Below are 21,274 nucleotides of genomic sequence, written 5' to 3'. Positions count from 1 at the left end.
CAGAAAGCACAGGCCTCAGGCAGGGCAGTGCTTCATCCAAGGCTGTAACTGCCAGCCTGAGAGGCTGGCCAGGCCGTTGGTGGGAGGGGCAAGAGGCAGGGCTCTATCTCTCACCTACTGACCACATGACCTTGGGTAAGTCATTTATTTAACCTCTTGAAGCCTCGTTTCTTCATCTGCAAAAGGGGAATAATACCACATCTGAGGCTGTAGCAGTAATAACTTTTAGGTTGTGTGGATTAAATAAGATAATATGCATTGGATACAGAGCACAATGACTACTACCTAGTAGGTGCTCAACAAGCATCAGTCCCCTTCCCATTTGATAATATAGCAAAGGATCCTTTGGGAACCTGTTCCAAGGGGCTGTAAGAGGAAAATATGCCCCTGAACGAGGAGGTCTACTTTGGAGGGAAATGCCAAGAGCTATCATCTTGAGCGACCAGACATCAGGCGGACTAAAAGAGGTGATCAGTGGAAGGGAAGCTCTCTCCAGGAGGACATACCGGGTGATGGTGGGAGAGAGGGGCTGCCACCTATCAGGGCAGAGAACGGCTTCTAGAACCCAGACCTGACCCTATCTGGCCTACAGATGTGAGGCCCATGGACACAGAGTTACTCATGTAAAGTTTTCTTGCCTGGCCCTGGATGGGTGGCTCAGTTGGCTGGACCATCATCCCCTATACCAAAAGGCTGTGGGTTCGATTCCCAGTCAGGGCACGTATAGAAGGCATCCAACTGATGTTTCTCTCTCACATGGCTGTCTCTCTCCCTCTCTTTCTCCCTCCTTTCCCCTTTCTCTTAAAAAAAAAATCCTTGTATGAGGATTAAAAAAAAATTTTCTTGCCTAGGTCCCAGCAACCCAGACCCACCAAGCTCTGTGGGTCCTGGGGACCCCATCACTGCAGTTCACTTGGCCCTGGGCTCTGACAGCGACCCAGACTAGGTATGACCAAGTGGCCACGTGCCGAAGCATACCCACTGAGCCCGTCCATAGGAGGGCAGGGCTGGAGGAGACACAGCCACGGGCCTGGGGCTCTCCTCCAGGCTGTTGCAGCGACTGCTGTGTGGTCTGGGACAAATCGTTTAACTCCCTAGTCTGGAGCTTCATTTTCCTGAGTGTGAAATGGGCAGAAGAGTGTTTCTTATCATGAGTGCTAAATACTATAAGAATGGCATCCACCACGCACAGCACGGGCTGCCTTAGAGATACTCTGAAAGTCTAGTTAGAAGGGAGCAGAATGAAACCAAACTCATACCTCAGGTGTGTCCTCCGTGAGAAGGTCCCTTGACTCTTGAGAGTTGCAACATCATTGCGATGTCCAGTGAGGACCCCAACAGTCCCCTGAGTGACCCTGTCCCCAGAAGCCTGAGGCTCCAGTGTACCTGTGACCAAAACTAGATATGGGGCACATCTTGGGTGGGGCCAGAGACACTCCCAGGACCAGCCCTCTCCCCCTGCCCAGAACATGGAGTCCTGGGGCAGGGAATGGAGGGAGTAGTGGCTTTGCTGAAGCAAAGAGCCCCAAAGCCCCACCTGACCCCACCTGACCCCAAATCCCAGCAGCCTCCTCCAAGCCCCACGTTGGAAGCACAGGGCACGTCCTGGGACCTGGGCTTGGCTGTGGGAGCTCAGGGGAAACACAGGCCCGAGGCACTGGATTTGGGTTGAAATGAACATCTGGGGACCCTGGGCCCTCAGAAAGAAAGGGGTAGTGGCAGGTGGGTGGGAGTCGTTTCCAACCAAATCTGAAAGAACTGCCTGGAGGCTCCGCTCCAGCACTGAACTAGACTCAACCCAAGTTGGCCATATAAAACAGAGACCAGTACTATCAGGCCGACGGTGTCTTAAGTGAGACGACCTGCCAGAGAGCAACATGTAAACTGTGAAGTTCCGCACAGACGAGGTCTCATTAGGGGCTGAAAGACCCAAATGTAGCTTCAGGGAGTGAAAACTGGAAGTTAAGAATCAGGCCAGAATGCACCTATCAAATCAGTGAAAATAAATTAAAATAATAAGATCCACTGTGGCTGGGCTGTGCACAGGGCTGGCTCGACCTCCTTACAGCACAGCCCAGCAGTGCGAAATGAGAGCCAGAAAACTGTTCCCCTCCCGTGACCTATTAGGCACTCTCACTTTGGGGACTAAGCCCCAAGGAAATAATTTAAAAGGAAAAAGTAATTCACGTAAGGATATTCACGGCAGGGCTGTTCAGAAGAAAGGAAAATTGGCGTCTGCCCAAACGCCCAGCAAATGGAGAAATGGTGACCTAACTGCAGCCCATCGACGCAGGGGGTGCCCGGAGGCCGTTAACGTGACAGGTCTGAGGGCTCAGTCGATATCAGGAGACGTGCGCAGGAGATAAAGTCGTCCCAGAAAGCAGAGCAGACCACTGTTTACTGCTATGTAAAAACATATTGACAGGTGTGGGCAGGGAACTCGGAATGAATGGTTGAGGTCTGATGGTCACTGGGCTCCTTTTCTCCCCCCATGAAGTTGTTTAAGTGGGTAATAATAACAATAACAACCTGAAAGCAAAATCGATCTTGCAGCTTGAGAGCGGGAGGGGCCTTGGACCCCGGGACACAGGGCAGGGGAAGGAAGGGCAGTATTTCTGGGGAGTCTACCACCACCAGGCAGAACTCTGATCCCCCCCACCCCAGGCCCCTGGGGGTTCCGGGCCATCAGCACACCCAGCTGTGGGGTGGGGTTATGGGCGCCATAACCTGACTTCCTGAAACCTCTTAAAAACTGCCCTAGCAGAGTTCCTCCAGCCAGGCCTTCATCCCAGCTCAGGAGGCAAGAGAACAGTGGCTCTGAGGTTAAAAACCAGGGAGCCAGCCCCCACTGGCTGGTGTGGCTCAGTGGATTAAGCACTGGCCTGACAACCAAGGGGTTGCTGGTTTGATTCCCAGTCAGGGCACATGCCTGGGTTCCCAGCCAGGTCCCCAGTAGGGGGAAAGTGAGAGGCAACCACACATTGATGTTTCTCTCCCTCTCTTTCTCCTCCCTTTCCCTCTCTCTAAAACTAAGTAAAGTCTTAAAAACAAACCAAAACGAGCAGGGAGCCAAATGTAGGGGCCTGATTAGCTTTACGCCCCTCTTCCTCCACTGGTCCCAGGAGGTCCACCCTTATGCCGCCTGACAGCCCAAGGCCTGAGAGCTGCCCTTCACCCACCCATTAATGAAAACACACTGTCCCCTGCTAACTAAGCGTCAGTCAGAAACCTAGGAGCTGTCCCTGACTTCTTCTCCCATATCCCATACCCGGTCTAGCAGCGAGCCCTCTCAGCTTGAACTTCAGAACAGGTCCTGACTCTGACCCCTTAGCTGCTGCCACCATCTCCTGCCCGGAGTATATTACAGCAGCCTCCTGACCAGTCTACCATGCTCCCCCCTTGCCTGGTGAGGTCTGCCCTCCACACACAGCCCGAGGATCCCCCTTCTGCTCAAAACCCTGCCATGGCTCCCAACTCACTTGGAGTCAAAGCCAATGCTATTCGAGGGCCTGCCACACCCCTGTCACGGGCTCCCATGCCCACCTTGTGTTCTCTGGCCACCACCCCACTGTGCCCACCCTGCTGTCTGCAGGCCAAGCCCACTCCCTCCTGGGGCCTTTGCACTGCAGCTCCCTCTGCCGGATGCTCTGCCCGGATGGGCTCACCCATCACCCACCTCTTCCAGAGTCCTTCCCAGGCCACCCTGTTGAAGACGGCATGCGAGTCCATCTCCCTGCCACTGCCCTCGGGCCTTTCCCTGTGTTGTGTGTCTTGCCCCATACGCTTCAACACCTGGCATAATAAACTGTCACTTGTCCATCCTCCGTGTCCCTGTCAAAACGTGAACACCCCTGGGAGAGAAAGCATGTTATGCCTGAGAAAGGGATGAACAATCCTTTTTTTCAAGAGTCAACCTGAAAAGCATGACGTTTAGGAACATATTTCCTTTAGCATCAGCTATATTTATAAATCAGGAAATGCCATACCTGCCCCCCCACAGCTTAATTATTCTTATTATTTTTCTCTCCATCACTGAAGGGTTTCTCTCCTTTTTAGGCTAAAATTTTAGAAACCACATGAGTGGTATGCACTGTAGGACCTGATTATAATGCTGAGCCTCTGAACAAGCTGCAAATGACTCAAAACCCAGCAGGTTGGGGGAGAAAAGTGAAGTACTTGGGGTTGGGGGAGGCCAATCGGACCAGAGTTCAATCACGGCCAGGCCCAGAAAAGTCACTGCTTTTAGGAGGCTCCTCGGGGCTGAGGCTGGGGAAGCAGGGACTGGCCCCTGGGAGGAAAGCGAGGTCCGGAATGGGCAGTGCTGGGGTGGCAGCAAAGGCTGAAGGCAAACACACCTGCTCCCCACCTGTAAAGCAGCTCCATGGGGAGGGCCCGCTCCGGGCTTCCCCAAGAGGAAAACAGGAGGAGCACTGGAATTCCGCCCCCCTCTCCCTGGCCCAGGCTCTGGGGCCTGCTCCCTCTCTGCCAACATTGTGTCACATGCCCACTCCCAGAGGTTCACTTGTCACTTCCCTGGTGGCAGCCTCTGTGACTTATCAGCTTTCCGAGTCAAACTGGGTGCTGAAATCACTCAGCAGGTCCTCCTCTGAACAGCTGGGTCATTTACTCCCCACATCTCAGGAACCGGGCTGAGAATGGCTTTCCACAAGCGCCCCCATTTCCTCTTCACCACAGCCCCCTGAGGAAGGTGCTATTATTACTGCCCTCTTGTGTATGGGGAAACCGAGGCACAGAGCATCACCTCCTCAAGATTACACAGCCAGTGAGTGGCTAAGGCAGAACTTGAACCTGGATCTGGTCCAGAGGCCTCCACTCCTATCTTTCAGGCCACACTGCCTCCCTATAATCCCACCTGAGTCGGAGAGATGACTATTCATCGGCTTTGATATATTTAGTTGTTTGCTTCTGAAATTAGACCTTTGGTGGTGTCACGGAGCCTGGCAAGTCATGTGCCACTGCTGATCTCAGGGCTGCTAGTCGCTGACACCTCAGTGTGAAGAACTTCTCCGCTATTCCCTCACTGGGGGACAATGACAAATGAGGGAAGGAAGCAGTGGGGGTGGGGGGCTGCAGGACCACTTGGCTGACCCTTCCCAGAATCCTCCTCTGTGGTTGCCATGGCACCACTTCTGCAAAGGCCTGGGCCCTGGTGAGGAGGGGAGGGTGAGATGGGGCTGAAGGATGTGACCCAGAAGAAAAAGAGCTGGCCTGTTTATAGGGTCCCTCTGGAAAACTGGGGCTGCAGAGCCATCAGACTGGAGACCCTCATCAGGGCCACCCTCAGTGGAAGGGAGAAGCGATTCCCAGAAGGGAAAGACTGAGCAGAGATGGGTGAAGAAGGTGACAAAGGTGTGGAGAAGGGTGAGCACATGAAGAAGAAGAAACGGAGGCACACGAAGAACACTGGACCCTGCAGGGACTGGTACTTGACAGCACTAGCCCAGTGCCCAGCAAATAGTAGGCACTTAATAAATGTCAGCTCAAGAGACTTACTGGTTAGGATACCAGTGAGCCCCAATTTGCTCAGAGCAGGAATAAAGCATGAGCACTGTGTCAGGGAGATGCACTCAGGGGCTCTCAGTGAGGGGCTCCCGTCGTCCTGCACGGAGCTTTCCCAGAGTGCCAGGTCCCCTCTGAGCCTGAGCAACTCGGTCCCTGCAAAGCTGGCTGGGGAGGGCTTCAGGAGAAGAATAGACCCCCTGCCACTCAGCCCAACTGGGGCCACTGTGTCTATGCGCCCAGCCCAGCCCCCACCCTGGCACAGGCGCGGCGGGTGAGCGCACGCCTGGCACAGGCCCCAGTGCCTGGGAGAGAGGCTCCAAGTGGGTGGCTTTGTGTTTTGTGAAAACCAAATCCACAACTGATCTCTCCAGCCAAGCAGGGCCTGCTGGGAAGGCTGGCAGGCCTCTCTTCCCGTTCCCCTGCTGGGGCCCACCCTCCCCCAGGAACCATGGGGAGCTCCAGCTGCCACCCTGGCTGGCATGGGGGCTGACGGGCCTGAGCCCAGCTCTGGAGTGCCAGGGTTCACCCCCTCCCCACCCCGACCCCCTTCCTGCCTGGAATAAATTGGAATACAAATCAGAGAAAAATGCTTTCTTCTGTTTGAACAAATTGCTATGGATTCTTCCCTGTCTCAGGTCAGGGCTCACGATGGGGGATATTTTCACTCGCCGACTGCTAATAGACTCAGGAGAAGCAGCTGGATCGATGGAGGCCGGGAAAATTAGCCCAGAGCTCCAGGTCAGCCTTGGCCTGCCCCTGCCCCCACGTCAGGACTCCTAGAAGGGAGGGGGCAGCCACAACCAAGGATGGACACAAGCACCAGCTGACGGCCCACGCCCACCCCTCTGACTGGGAGCCAAGGCAAGAGTGTCCAGGAGGGTCCGTGGGATAAAGGTGGGCTGTAAGAGAGGTCCGTAGTACCCCCCACAGTCAAGCATTGCCTCCTGAACACATCTCCATGTTCGTGAGTGCAGCGTCAGCATGCATGTGCATGCCTTCAGTTCATGCATGGCCATGCTTATTCACATGTGCACATAAACACAGATACAGTGCACAAAGTAGAGAGAACAGGCATAGAATGTATTTCAGCTCCTGCCGGGGTACCCAGTGAGAGCAGTGTGTCTAATGCCAGTGGCTCTATCTAATGCACACACGTGCACATACCCCTCACTAGATTAGAGCCCAGATGAGGAAGAGAAGTTTTGTTCACTGGCAGGCAAAGCAGTGCCACTAGCGTGGCATGCATGACCTTTCACCTCTGGCTACTGGTTTCTGCCTCTAAAAACTGAGCATTTAGGGCCAGGTGATCTCTAAGCCCACTACCTCTGACCTTTTCATAATTCCAAGCTTGGCCGCCTATTGGCCGTGTGGCCTGAAGACTTTTCTTATCCTCTCTCAGCCTCGGGTTTCTCTTCTGACAGACGACGAGTTCTGCCCTGAGGGCCCCTGGCTTTGTCACTCCGCAAGCCTGTGATTCTCCATCACCCCCTTGTCTTGTTCTCTGCTGTGTCTCAGCACCCAGAACAGGGCCAGGCACAGACAATACTCAAGAAAGTTGTGATTTACTAATTAATCTCAGGTCCCAGTTGGCAGTGAAAAGACTGAGATAAATTTACAACAGGATGCAGGTACCAGTCTGATCTGGGCTCCGAAGGCCCAGGGACCCTCAGGGGTACAGACCAGCCAGGCCATTACCGACGGGAGGTTTCTTTCCTGCAGAGAGAAGTGGACAGAATGCAACCGACCGTATTACCCACAGAGAATCCTGCCTGCAGAGAAAAAGGGCAATCTTCTAGTCTCGGAGATTGTCCCAACCTCCTTCTTAGTTTTGAACTCAGAGGGTGGGGAGATGATGGTGCCCATAGCAACGCCCCAAGGACCCTGGACACTCAGGATTTGTCTTCAACAACACCCCCAACCCTGCTCTCCCCAGGTGTGAGGTCCCTCAACCCTTCAGGGAGAGCCTGGATTCTACCAGGAAGGTCTTGGGAAAATTAACAAGCTAGAATTCTGGTCACAGAATCCAAGGCAATAAATGAAGAGCTCATGGGTCTGGTGGCCACAGGAGGTTTTTCTGCCTGGAGTCAGGGCTTCTGCACACAGCCCAGAAGACAAGACCTACAAACACAGAGCTCAGCAAAACAGACTGGTTCTGGAAAAGCAAGACGAAAGGCTTGGACAGGATGAAGTCCAGGCAGCGCCTCCTCTGACCACTGCCACGCACGGCGCCAGCGCCTAGAGCCCCACTGCCTGCATGTGCTGCGAAGCACCAGGCGTGAGCAGCCCCAGGAACAGCTGTGACCAGCGGCAGATGGGAGCTGCTGTGGGCCTGCCCAACCCCCTCACCGGGATGGAAGAACTCTGAGTGTGTGCCTTCCGGTGTCCCAGAGAGACATGGTGGTGACTGGCTTGACCATGGTTCCCTTTGCTTCCCTGGCTCCCACTCCCATTCCCCTCCCCAAGCTTCCCGTGCTCACCTCCTGAACACACTGCCTGTACTTGGCCTCTTAGCTCAGGGTCTGCTTCTGGGGAATCCAAACTGAGACCATGAGTCCAAGACCGTTCTGATCGTTCTGGTGTCCTCCATTAGGTCTCTCGCGTTGCCACAACTCGGGGCCCTCATCTTGTCCCACAACCACACGCGCGCACACACGCACACTCTACCTCTACCGTCACTTCTCTGAAAACCCCCCGGCCTGAGTCCCAGTGCTTCAGGATCCAACCTAACAGATCGACCAACCTGAGCCTCCAGGGAAAGGCTTGAGGGCTGCTGGGTGTTCCCGGAGCAATGCTCCGGGAACAGAGGCGGTTTCTGCTGGCGGATTTGTTGGAAACCCTAAAGTGCATCTACCCAGGAGTCCTGGGCCCAGAAGGAGCCCCATATTTTGTAGTCTGGATGCAATGAGGCCTGGGAATAAGAAATGGGGTTTATGGGCTGGGAGGAAGGTTATAGAAATGCAGGCACAAAATGAGCTTATAAATACCATGTTGATATGCCCTCGCTTCTCCTGAGCCTACAGGTTTATGTAGGAGAGTAAGATCCAGCTGTAAAGTTCCTTGACATGGTTTTTAATTTCAGCCTTTGTACCTAATTGCTGTGTGACCTTGACAACTCACTTACCTTCTCTGGTCTCAGCCTCTTCCTGCACTGAATCTCAAAGACCTTCTTCTGGGTCACTTAGGGCCATGGGCTGGCAGCTGAGTGAGCTCACTCCTTCCTCCAGCCTTGGCGCCCCACTCACGGCCTTCTCTGTGTCCACCCTGTGGCCTGACTCCAGAAAGGAGAGTAAAGCCAGGCCTCACCACGGCACAGAACTTCAGCCTGCCTGGTGTGCTCACTATTTGCTGGAAGGTCAACTGACCTCCCCAAGGTCACCATTTTACCGGAACTCCAGAACCAAACCCAGGTAGATGAAGCCACAGGAATCTAGCTCCCTCCTCACCTCCGCCTTCCTGATGTCCCTCTCAGAGATGGGAAACAGTACCTCATTAAGAGCTTTTTAAGAATCACATAGGGAAACTTTCAGGGCCAAGGAAATTATTCAAGTTCAGCTCAGAGGCCTCGGCTCCTGAATCTTTCTAGTAAGAGGCGATGTTACAGCAACTTGAATTAAAGTCAAACAATGAGAAGAACTTCCCAAAAGCAAAGTACTAGAGACACTGAGCAAACAGTGGTGCATTCCCAGGTCTCATGTGGGTGTGGGCCTGCGGAGAGGCGGAAAGATCACCTCTGGATGACCTCTGTAGTGCTCTCTGGGCCATGGCTTCTGGCACAGCCCCTTAGTTTCTGTTCCCCAAAACTCCACAGAGCTCTCCTGTGGCTGGTACTGAAAGGAGCCACCTGCCAAAGGAGAGAGGTACCAACTAGCAGAAATCAACAACCTCACAAAGTGTGAACCGGGCATGGCGGGGGGTGGGAGTGGGAGGGAGAGCTCTGGCAGACAGGAAACTGGGACCCCCATATGAATGCTTGGGTGACCCCAAGCAAGTCTCTCCCCTGCTTTGGTCTTGGTCTTCTATAAAGTTCCATCTGGGCATCCTCAGAGCAGCCACCCCACCCCACCCCACTTGAGCTCGGCTGGCAGGGTTGGGGGAGAAGGAGGAGGAACGCCGTGTTCACATTCATCTAAATCCTCTCTCATTTCAAGAAACGCCAACTGACCATGAGGTGGAGATCTGTGGTAAAGACTGCATACTACCTGCCCAATATCCATTGTCCCTTGTTTCTAACTAAACCCCGATACTCTCTTAAATGAGAATGTGCCCTTCTCGGCCTCGCTTGCAGCTAAGAATGGCTCATGAGATATAAGCGGAAGTCACTGGGAGGGGGTTTCTAGAAAAGCTCATTGAAGGGAGCTGACTCAGCTGGCAGACCTGCTCTTTTAAATGTTCCTCTCTTCTTCCTACTTGGAATGAGTCACGATGGCTGAGCCCCAGCAGCCCTTTGGTGACTTTGAGGCAAAATGCTCGAGAGCAGGGGTTCCCAAACTTTGCTGCATGTTGGGATCACCCAGGGATCTTTTTTTTTTTTAAATGCTAATGCCTATTTCCCATTCTCAGATATTCTAATTTAACTGGTATGAAGTATGACCTAGGCCTTGGGATTTTTAACACTCCTCAGTGAAGCAAAGTTTGAGAACCAGCACTGTAAACAGAGCAAAGCAACAAGCTGAAAGGAGCCTGGATCTCCAGTGACCAAGGAGCCACCACAGCAGCTGTGGACAGCCTACTTCTGAACTTAAAAAAGTCAACTTTAACCTGTTGGAGCCTCTGTCATCAGGCCTTTGTTTCCAGCCACAGAAAGATTCCTAACTGCACAGCAGAGTCCAGGGAACACAAAACCAACCCGATCCTGCCCCGAGGAGCCTCGCACTCGGAGCAGCAGGCAGGCACTGGACTTGGCATTAGGCAAGCTTGAGTTCAAATCCTGACTCCACTACCTGCCAACTGTAGGGCCTCTGGCAAATCACTGAAGCTTCTCCATCTGAGAAATGAGGGCCTTGTTGACGGGTGCCTTCTCCCACTGCAGTGCGAGCTGTGGGGCCGGAGCCCCTGACCTCTGCAGCCGCAGCGCCCGCCCCCGTTCCAGGTGCTTAGCAGGTCCTCCTGAGCTATTTGCTTGGGTCACACTGAATTGCTACAGTGTAGTTCAGTTCCGAGATTTTCATTTACTTATAAACCAAACAGGGAAGAGAATAAACAAAAGAGCCGCATTTCAGAAAGGTAACAGGATTTACCTATTACAAACCAGTGAGCGCAGCACGTCCAGGGCCGTTTCAGTGTCTCTAGGTTTGGGACTGGAGATTCGCTGGTTGGAAGCCGAGGGAGGGGCCTGTTTCCCAAGCTCCTGACCTGGGCCTTCCCGTTACCACTATTAAAACAGTAAGTCTCCTTGTTCATAATTTAAAAAATAAAAAGTGTGTGTTTGTGTTTTAAAGACCCCAGGGTCCACGTGAGCTTGACTGAACCAAAGCTGGGGCAGTGACCCGGAAAACTCAGAAATGCCCTTGGAAAGCCCCAGGGAAGAAGACAGCTGTCAGGGCCTGACTCCTTCCCACGCTGCCTACACCAGCTGTGCCCGAGAACCAACCGGAGGGCTCTCGCCACCACAGCTGCCTCGCGGCCACCTGCGGAGTTTCTGATTCAGGAGGAGTTTCTGATGCAGGAGGTCCGGGGTGCAGCCGGCGTCTGTTGTTGAAAGAGCGCTCCGGGTGGTTCCGACGGGCCGCCGGGGCTCAGAAGCACTTCTCTACACAGCTCTCAATCCTCCAGGTAATCAAAGTCTATTTTGGCTGAGTTTCTGGGACTCAAAAGGAACTAGGAGGAGCCTGAGGTGGGATCTCCACAGCCGGGTAAGTCACGCCTGCCAAGTCACCCCGACCCCACACGGCCTCGCCCACGCACTGAGGTCACTCACCCCTGCAGCCCCAGCTTCCCAGGCCCGCAGCCACAGCCAGGGCTAGGCCTTCTAGGGGCAGCCGCCATCAGCTGGCCTGCCACGTCCCTCAAAAGCGCAGCCTGCACCTCCGACTTCCACATGCCTCCCACACCCGGGGCTCCCTGCCATCTGTCTGCCACCCCCTCTGCTCTTGTGAAACAGAGTCCCCACAGTCTGCCTGAGAGTTTACAAAGTGCTACACTTGGGCTCCTCTCTGACTCCAAGGGGTGGGTATGCCTGAACCAGTCTTTCAGATGGGAAAACTGAGGCTCAGCAAGGCGAGCTACTGGCCGAGGGTCTCTCAGAGGCAGCATGCTGCCCACCTGGCCCTCCAACCCAAGGACTGCCCACCTGCGTCCAGTCCTCCTTCCTGTGTGCCCTTGCCATTCAAAGATGGACCCACGCACCCGCAGCACTGGCACCGCCCCAGGGTGTGTGAGAGACACAGACTGTGGCGTGGCCCGGGCCCGCTGGGTCGGACCTGCCTCCTCCACCGCCTGAGATGCCCTCCCTCCCTCAGACTCTGCCCTTCCCCGGGCTTCCGGCCCCTGTTCCCTCCCTCCCTGAGGCCACCTGCTCTGTCTTGTCTTTCTCCTCCCACCCCAGGGTGCTGGTCCCGGCCAGTGTCCTCTCTCACTCCGCTCCCTCTTTCCCAGCAATTTTATTCCACTTCCAGGCCTCAGCTCTGTGCACACACACCCAGCTCCTGCCTCATCAGAGTGGATCTGTGTCCTGAGCACCAGCATCCACTTCACCGGCCCTGACAACATCTCTCCGAGACATCTCACACCGGAACCCCACGAAGTTCCAAATGCACTGGCATCGTCACGAAGATAAAGCTGCTTCTGTGGCCTCAGTGCAGCCACGGTGCTCAGGCTTCCCGGGCCCTGCCTCATCGCAAACCCACGTGGCGGGTAGGCGGGAACAATGGTCTCCATCTGACCCACGGACAAGCCGCCCCTCGGGGAGCAGATGGGCTCTCAGAGCTGGTGCGCGCTGAGCTGGGGTTCAGACCTGGGTTTCTCACCCGAAGTCCAGGCTCTGAACTACTTCACCGCACCGCCCCAGACCTGTCTGACTTCCTGTGCCTTTCGCTCTCCCTGGATGCCACGGTGTGACAAGCCTCCCAGCCCCAAACCTCGGGGCCACTTTCAGCCCCTACCCCTGGACTGAGCTCTTCCTGAAGCACATTTAGGATCTAAAGATTGTACAGTCTCACTTCTCGCCTTCTGCAAGGCTTCTAACTGGCTTTCTTCCCCCATGGCCAATGCCCTACAGTCTATTCTCCACATGGCAGCCAGTGGGATTCTATTAAAAAGGTGTCAGTTCATGTCCCTCCTCTGCTCAAAACCCTCCCGTGTCTCCTCACCTCACTGAGAATATAAGCCAAAGTCCCTGTGTAGCCTTACACTGTCCTTACATAGCCTTCAACAATCTGGCCCCAGCAACTCTCCCCCTGGCTGCCTCCGCTCCAGCCACAGGGACTCTTCCTTGTGGCTAAACAAGCTAGGCATGCTTCTACCTCAGGGCCTTTGCACTGACTATTCTCCTGCCTGAAATACACTTTCTGCAGATACCCACCAGGCTTTCTCTCTCTTCCCCAGGCATCTTCAGGTCTCTGTTCCGGGGGCATCTACTGAAGGAGTCCTCCCCCGACCACCGTATGTGAATGTGAACCACAGGCTGCCACTCCTTGTCCCTTTTTCATAGAACTCATCATCATGGGATACATTATCTACTTATTCATTGACCTGTTTATTGCCTGTTCCCCTCAACGTGAATATAAACTCTGAGGGCAAGAACTTGTTTTCCCCCAAATATCTCAAGAGTTCCATACAGAATCTTCACTCACATGTTTGTGGAATGACTGCAGTCCTTGTGCCCAGTCCGTCCTGTCCACTCTCCTGGCCCCGGCCCTGGACCACATTCTCACCATGCCTTCCCTGGACAGCTGCAGGACCTCCTGGCCGGTGTCTGTCCTCCTGACCCTGGCCTCCTCAAACACACCGCTGCACAGCCACCCAGCCTGAAATACAGCTCACAACGACTCGCTTCCACTCACGGCCCTCCCAACAGCTCCTCCCAAACCCAGGCCTCCAGCCTCCTCCCCATAAGCAAAGGCTCTGCCATCAGCAGATCTGGGTTTAAGCCCAGTTCTGCCACTTGGACAAGGAACTTCATCTCCCTGGGCCCTCAGTTTACTGGTCAGTACAACGGGCCATGAATGCCTCTCTCGGAGGTTGTGGTGAGGGGTGAACAGACAGTGCTCATTCATAAGCTCTGCTTGGCAGTAAATGTTAGTGATTTTGATTGCTGTGCCTTTACTGTTCCAACTCCAACTGTCTCGATTCCCTTTCAGCCTATGCTCCAGCCCAGCAGACTGACACTGTTCCCCAAACATACGTACTCAGATTCTTTCTCCTCTGTGCCTTTGCCTCCTCCAGGGATGCTTTTTTCAGTCCTTTCTTCTCTTTGTCAAGAACAGTTCAAGTGCCCCTTCCCCACAAGGCCTTGTAATCTCCCTCCCCTTCAAATTCCCAAGCCCTTTACTTGCCCCTTCACCCGGCATTTATCCAGATCTCCCAGGAACCACCACCCAGTCCGTGAGTTCCCCACCCTTCCCCTCGGGGCAGAGCCTCTTCTGTGTTCCTCTCGGCGCCCAGTCAGTTCTCCGAACCGGACCTTTGCTCAAAAGAGATACTAGGTGGATATTCAATGAATGGTGAGGGCCAACACCGTACAGCTTTCCTGCCCCCAAATCAGAAGATCCACGGCGCTGGAGTCTCAGAACCACTCCTGACCAGCTGTGTGACCAGCTTCGTTTCCTCATCTGTGAAATGGGGACAATAGGACCTGCTCTGCTGACCTCTCAGAAGGTTATGTAATCAATTCGGGGGAGGCAAGAAAATGCTCGGTAAGGCATGTGGCACTTACACACCCATCCGGGATTGTTGTTATAACCAACGATTCTCCCTGAAAAGTTTGTTCCTCTTTGCACAAAAAGATGCCAGAAAGAACCATCACTAAAGGTATGGCAGGATGTCAAGTGAATTTACCTTCTTCCTTATTTTTTTATGTATTCTCTGATTGTTTTGCAAAGAGCACGTGTTGGTCGTAGACATGGGGAAAGGGAGATTTCATTGCTTTTTTTTTTAAAGGATTCACTCCTTTGAGTTAGAGGTTACTCTTGCCTCCATATCAGCATTTAAATGCAACAGAGGCCTCTTAGCAGCTAGTACCTGCCATCCGCAGATACAAAGCAAGGTCTGCGAAGGTGGGGAAGATGCAGGGCAGGGGCCGCACCCCAGGTTCACAAAGAGGCGGCGCTGGCAGGGCAGGCGACTGCTCTGCACACAGCCCCACCTGGGCTAGAGCCCAGGGAGCTGAATCCCGCAACATCCGTCCCCCGAGGGCTCTCTTTTGGCCCACGGGAAAGAAATGTGACTTTGGCCACAAGTGAATGCCCTGGGACAGTGGGAGGGAAAACAGGAGAGCTGGAGGGAGGCAAGGAGCTGCAGAAGGCCTCAGGTGCCCTCCTTGGGTCCCATGCTAAGGTATTAGAGTAAGTCTCATCCTCCCTGAGTCTTAAGGCCAAGGGAACCTAGGAAAAGCAATGAACAATGTGGCGGCCAAGTCCGCCCCCTGCTGGCCACATCTGGAGTGGCAGTGCCCAGTGCATAGGGCTGGGTCCCACGGCACACATCCTGGAACCCCAGGCCTAGTCAGATTTTGAACAGAGGCAGGTAGGAGTGGGGCAGGGCCCTTCCAAGACTGAGAGGCTCAAGGTTCCGTCTCCCGGGCCCCCTGTCTTTGTCGGGTGGGACATCTTCTGCCCCAAGCTCCTTGAGCCCGGCTGCAAGGCAAAAGTGAGGATGGGGTGGAAGGCAGAACTGGAGGCAGTGTGCGGAGCATGTGAGGTGCAGAGGAGGGTGCGCCACACTGCTGCCTCTGCCTCACTCCTCCCAGGCCTGCCTGCGCCTCCTGGGCAGCCAGCGAAGCCACGGCTGCTACCACTGCCCGGATTTCCACTCCCGCACCCAGGTATTGATTTCCTGCATCATTCATTTGCTGGCCTTGGCTGCTGTGATTAGCTCCCTCCATTCTCCCTATGGAGCCCCCCGCCCGTCCCTCCATGTTCCAGAAAAGCAGAGCTAATACCAGGCTTTAAATGAGGCTTTGCCACCCGGCCCCAGCAGCTCACAGCCAAGCCTGACCAATTACGAGTAGGCCCTTGGAGTGCCCGCAGCCCGCCCCGTCAAGGGTGCTTTCCTGACTAATAAAATCCTCTCTAACCACCCCTGCCAACCCCCAGAATCCCACCAGCCAGGAAGCACAGATTCATAAAATGAAAGATCTTGCAGATCTTGACCTAGGGGGGCTCTTTGCTCTGACTCTAGATCTGGAGAGCCCTCAGGCAGGCTCAGGGGCCAGCACCAGCTGAGGGGGTGTACAGACAATGCTGGCACAGCAAATGAAGCCACCTGGACGGGGGAGATACAAGGCCCCCTCCCTCATGCAGTTACTATAACTGAGAAGGAAGGAAGGGCAGAGGCATGGGCTTCTTGAGGACATCTGGGAAATCCTAAGCTTTCTATTAGCGGCTGTAGGGTACCAGAGTTTCCTGACGCAACGCCTTCTCCAAGGGGAGAGTCCAACCTGACAGGCAGTTTCAAGACACAGGGTAGAAATTCCCGTGAAAATCCCAAGAGTGTCCACACCTAGATGAACACCCAGAAGATGGCACTGGGAGACACATTTCCTGAAATTCCTTCTCTGCACCCCTCAGAGGAGGGGAAAAAACCCTGACTTGGTGATAATTCTGTAAGCTATGTTGCTCTTGTCAAATTATTCAACATCTGTCTTCATGTTCCCACAAAAATTAGCATAGGATAGTAGTTTCTGATGACACCTTTGGTGAAATATTTTGACTTCCACCAGTAAGTTGCAAACAACCTGTCTTAAGGATAATGTCAATTCCCACTCCTGCATATTAAATAATCCAGGGGTTTGTTTTGCTTTTGTAAGGGAGAGGAATGCTTTCCACCTGCCCCTGGCTGGAAGTCCGGCAGCTACGGGAGGAAATAAGGAAGCCGGGGAAGCAGTTTCTGATGCTATCCTCACAAAGGATGCTCCTCCTTCAATGGGCTACTGCCTTTGCCCACAACTAGGCCTCTAGGACCAGCCCATGACCCTGGGCTGCCAGAAAGCAGCTTATAAAATCCACCCAGGAGACTGGGAGGCGAAGAGGGAAGAAAGGAACCAGCTCCAAATGGACCATCTGGTCTAGTTCTCGGCTGTTGTAGCATCTGTGCCCCAAAGAAGAGCGAAGCCACCTGGCCAGGCTGAGAGCGCTTCCCCAGTCCTATCGCAGACAGCTCGGCTCAGAGCCGGCAAGCGGACCCTCAGAGGGAAGCCTGGCATAGGGCTCCTGGCTCCTGCCTCTACCAGCCTCAGCAGAGACTCACAGCTCAGGGCAGAGTCTGATGGGTCTGCCCTCCACATCCTGCTCTTCCCCTTCAATTCAGCTTCCAGGTTTCCTAATCTGCCCTTCTCTCAGCCACACTGTTCTGGGGGCAGGGGAAAGGGGCCGAGGGTTCCCTCTCCAGGGCACTCTTATGCTTCTTTCTGTGCGTGTTTCTTGAATAAAAACTGCCTCCATCCTCATTGCCAGGACGGCACTGAGCTACCAGCCTCTTCTCTCTTCTCCCTAGGTCCCCTACAGCTGCCGACCTAAGTCTCCGTGACGAACCCAAACCAGAGACCCTCAAAGAATGCCAAACTACCCTGCTGCAAACCATCTTAGACAGACTTCTTGGAAAGAAATCATTTCTTCAAAATCCCCCCAAACCATGGCCCTACATTTTTGCGACAAATATTTGCTGTGCTCCTGCTAGGCGCAGGTGCCATGCTGGGTGCTGGTGTACAGTAAGGACACCAGCGACCACTTCACCCTACATTCTACTCTTTCTCAAGCTGCTTCGCCTGCTTTGGGGATTGAGGGAAAGTGGGGGAGGGAGCAGAAAGCCAGCTCTCCACACCGTTTCTTACCCTAGGGCCAGCCCTACACTGTTTCTCCCTTCTGCTGTATCTGGTCAAAGCTTTTAGCATCACAACGAACTCAGTAGGCTCTTGCCATCCTCCTCCTCACACTAGATCTTTTTCCTCTCTCTCCATCCACCTCCATAAAGACGGTCCACCCAGCAAATCCCCTGAGGCCCCAGTCATCTCTGGAGCCACACTCTCAAAGGGCAGGTGGAAAGAATGCTACCCAAGAGTCCAGGGTTGGCCCCAATGGACACGACCCACCTTACTCACTCTGAGTGAGAGCAGCTCGGACCCAGGCACTTGGAGGGGAGGAAATACCGGCCAGTATGGCTGAGTGGACTGAGCAGTGGCCAGGGAACCGAAAGGTCACTGGTTCGGCCAAGTCCGCAGTTGGAAGCATGCAAGAGGCAGAGCAATGTTTTTCTCACACATCAGTGTTTCACTCCCTCCTTTTCTCCATCCCTTCCTCTCTCTCTAAAAATAAATAAATAAAATATTTTTAAAAGTGTTCTGAAATCAGGGTCTGCAGAGACCAGTGCACTTATCTCCCACTCCCTGCCCTCGTCGCTGGGGTTTCCGGGCTAGACTCAGAGTCGCTTCCTTGAGATGTGCCCCCGTGCAGTCCTGGAGAAGGTTGGAGAAGGCGGAGGGAATGGAGAGGAAGGGTGGCCAGGAGACGGGCTAGCCAGACCCACTCAAGAGCACTCAGAGGGAGGGCAAGGTGGAGGACCCCTGCAAACAGAAGGGCTCTCAGTCACTCTCAGTCACAGAGCCCTGTGGGGTGTGATGAGAAAGAAGTAAAGGCCTGATGGATGACCACTTAGGCTACGTCTCAAGGAGACAGTGAGGCTGTAGGGAAATCTTCGGTGGAAAGAAGGAAAATGACACTCCCCACCCCAACCCCCTTCCCTGATGTCTTCCCTTACACTGGGAAGGCTGAGGCCTCTGGGACCCATTCAGTAGCCTCCTGCCAATAAGCCAGCCTCTCTTCAGTCCCTACTACATTCTTCCTCCTTCTTGCCTTTTCTGGCCCATCTGAAGGGCCAGGCAGTAAGAGACACACAAACTAATTAGGAAGCAGAGTTTGGCCAGATGCCTGGGCCAGCCTCCTCAAGGAATTAAGCCCACTGCCAGCCAGCAAGTCACCTTCCAGAAACCCCTCAGGGCACGCCTCCCTCTTGTGAGGTACCCCCAGAAGAAAGCATTTCACACCTGCACCTGAGACTGGTGGTCAACACAGTGGGGGAGGGACAAATCCTCCGACCCTCACCAACAGGACAGGCAAACTCTCCCCTGACCTCAAGGCAAGGAAGTAGGCCCTCAAGCTCTGAGAAAGAAAGAGAAATCGCCCCACTTCAGCTCCACATCATTAAAAAGTGGCCTACACAGGCCACCCAGCAGTCAGGAGAAGGCAGAGTAAGGGCCACTGGGCCCAGAGACTGACTTTTTGTGTTGCGGGGTCAGGGCATTTCCGGCGACAGAACGCGGAGGGAGGGTCCCTGAGAAGGATGGTGCCTGCTCTCGGGGCCTTTCCCAGGGAAAACACAAGGGAGAAAAAGGAGAAGAGGTGACTGGAGTCCCCTTGAAGCCCTGGAGTGAGGCGTGGGGATGCGGGAGCAAAGATGTGGGGCAGGAGGCAGAGTTTGGACATGTAGCGGGAGGGTGCGTGACGAATTTGCGTTTCCTGTGGACGGTGGCTGAGTGTGTTTGTGTACACAGGGAAGGAAGGTGGGGCTGGGTTTTCGTAGCTGGATACCGGGAGCAGGAAGAACTGGCTTCCGACAGGTCCGAAAAGGGATGCTGGGATTTTCGGCGCCTGATCCAGGGGATTTGGCATCCGCCCGAGCTGTCAAGAAGCGAGTAAAAGAAGCGAAGCCTCCCCGAGATCCGGGAAGGCAGCGCGCGGCTCGGCTGCTGTGCCGGCGGCCAGCTCTCCCGCAAGCCGCACGCAAGTCCGGGTTGCGCATCGCTCAGCTTCCACTCCGGAGGCCAAGCCAGGGTAGAACCAGGTTTCGGTGCAAGTGTCTGCCCCAGCCCCCGGGTTGGGGTCTGTGGGAATCTCGGAAGCCGACTGGGTGCTCTCCAGGGTTACGAGTCCCTCCCGCCCCTGACAGAGTTTGAGAAAGCGGGTACCTCCCCCTGGCACCGCCAGCCTCACGCCAGACCCTGCGACCCGTCTCTGTGCTCCCAAGCAGCCAGCTCGATCTCCTTGCGCCCAGGAAAAAGGGCGGGGAACCCGGCAACCACTCGAGTGCGAGCCGGGGTCCCCCACCAAACCCCGGCGGCGCGCACTTTGAGCCTCTTGCAAAGTTTCCGCTCGGTGCTAAGCCAGCGTGCGGCGGGACTCGGGCTCTTACCGTAGACTCCTTGTCCTCGGCAGTGGAAGGGGATCAGCGCCAGAAGTAGAAGGCAGGTCACCTCCATGTTCACGGCCAGTGCTTCATCCCCGCGAGGCGGCGCAGCCAGAGAGGCGGCGGGGGGCGCATCCGCCGAGGCTCCGCGATGTCCCCTGCCTCTTCCCCTTCTTCGAGAGGCGACGGAGGGGGCGGCTGCGGCGACGGAGACGAGGAAACTGAGGAGGCGGCGGCGGCGGCGGCGATCTGGGTTTCTCCTCCAGCGGGGCGGCTGCCCGGGTGAGAATACAGGGGGCGCTGGCCCGGCCCCGGGCGCCTCCGTGCGCCCAGAGCAGCAACCAGCGCCCCGGCCCGAGGAGCCCGGCCGCCGAGTCCTTCGGGGTCCCCAGGGCTTTCCCCCCAGGGTACTGGGCGCCAGGGACCCACTGCGTCGTCTGCGGCGCTGCGATCCAACAGGCCAGTGACCGCTGATAAACTTGTCGTTTTCTCCACCCAGGGGACGCCCCTCCGCTGCGCCGGGCGGGGAGGCCGGGTCTCCGCGAGGGTTAATCCTCGGTCTCCAGTCCTTCGGCGTGTGCTCTGGGCTCAAGGACCCGATCCAAGGGGCAAGCTGAGAGGCTCGGCGAACCGAGGCTCCGCGATGCCCCCTCCCGGGGGCCCCAGCCCTGGCTCTCCCGAGCGGAGGAGCAGCGTGGGCTGGGCTCGGCCAAGGAGAGAGAACCACGGGGCCCCGGGTCCACGAAGTTGGTTGAACCACCAAGGAACCCCGGGGAGGAATCGCGCCTGGTCGCCCCACGGGAATCTGCAGAGCAATTCCAGTCAAGAAAGACCCCAGAAAGCGGGGAAAGGAGGAAAGTTTGAGTCTTTTGAAAAATATTCGCGCTCTCGCCGAGGCCGGAGCTGCAGCGCGGGCGCCGCTCGCCGCCTCCGCTGGCCGCGCTCGGCTCCGCGGCGCTCCCGGACTCGGCGCTCTCCGGAGAGCGGGTCCGCGCCGCGCCCCAACTTGGTCGTCCCCGCCCCCGCCCGGCGGCCTCTGCCGGCGCGGGCCCACTGCGGGCGGGGTCAGGCCGGGCTCCCGGACGCGGCGGCCGCCGGGCTCCCCGCCCCGGGAGCGCTCCGCACGTTCCGCAACTTGGGCTTCACTGTGCTGCTTTCTCCCCACTCCGAGCTTTTCATTCCGCGCTCCCCTCCTCCTTCCTTCCCTCCCTTCCTCCTCCCTCCTCCCTTCTCCTCGCGTCTCCGCGTTCGGGCTCTCGCTCTCCCACCCTTTGTCGCTCGCTCTCCTGTTTGATTCCCCTCCAGTTAAAGAAAAAAAAAAAAAGGAGCCAATTAAAGGCAGCCCTGCTCGCCCGGTCCAGCCTCTGTCCAATTTCCTCGCCTCCCCCAGGACCAATTAGAGAAAACAAAACAGGGA

The 21,274-nt window shown here is 55.5% G+C and overlaps 1 protein-coding gene across 3 annotated transcripts in view; it reads right to left on the bottom strand.

The window, feature by feature from the left end:
• The window catches only part of MDGA1 (MAM domain containing glycosylphosphatidylinositol anchor 1), a 55,686-nt gene extending 34,677 nt beyond the window's left edge, over positions 1-21,009 (bottom strand). For all 3 annotated transcript variants that reach the window (XR_005082669.2, XM_037146250.2, XM_037146251.2), the window contains exon 1: positions 19,864-21,009. Coding sequence is in view for 2 of the 3 variants with exons in the window: in XM_037146250.2 (XP_037002145.2) it covers positions 19,864-19,930 (67 nt within the window). In the remaining variant the exon portion in view is untranslated. The remainder of the gene's footprint in view (positions 1-19,863) is intronic.
• Positions 21,010-21,274: the final 265 nt, after the last annotated feature.

Source organism: Artibeus jamaicensis, unplaced genomic scaffold (assembly GCF_021234435.1).
Source record: "Artibeus jamaicensis isolate MK-2021 breed Jamaican fruit bat unplaced genomic scaffold, CSHL_Jam_final contig_1803, whole genome shotgun sequence".
Classification (NCBI taxonomy): domain Eukaryota; kingdom Metazoa; phylum Chordata; class Mammalia; order Chiroptera; family Phyllostomidae; genus Artibeus; species Artibeus jamaicensis.
The sequence above is the reverse complement of the archived record's forward strand: the minus strand, read 5'-3'. Positions and strand labels throughout refer to the sequence as shown.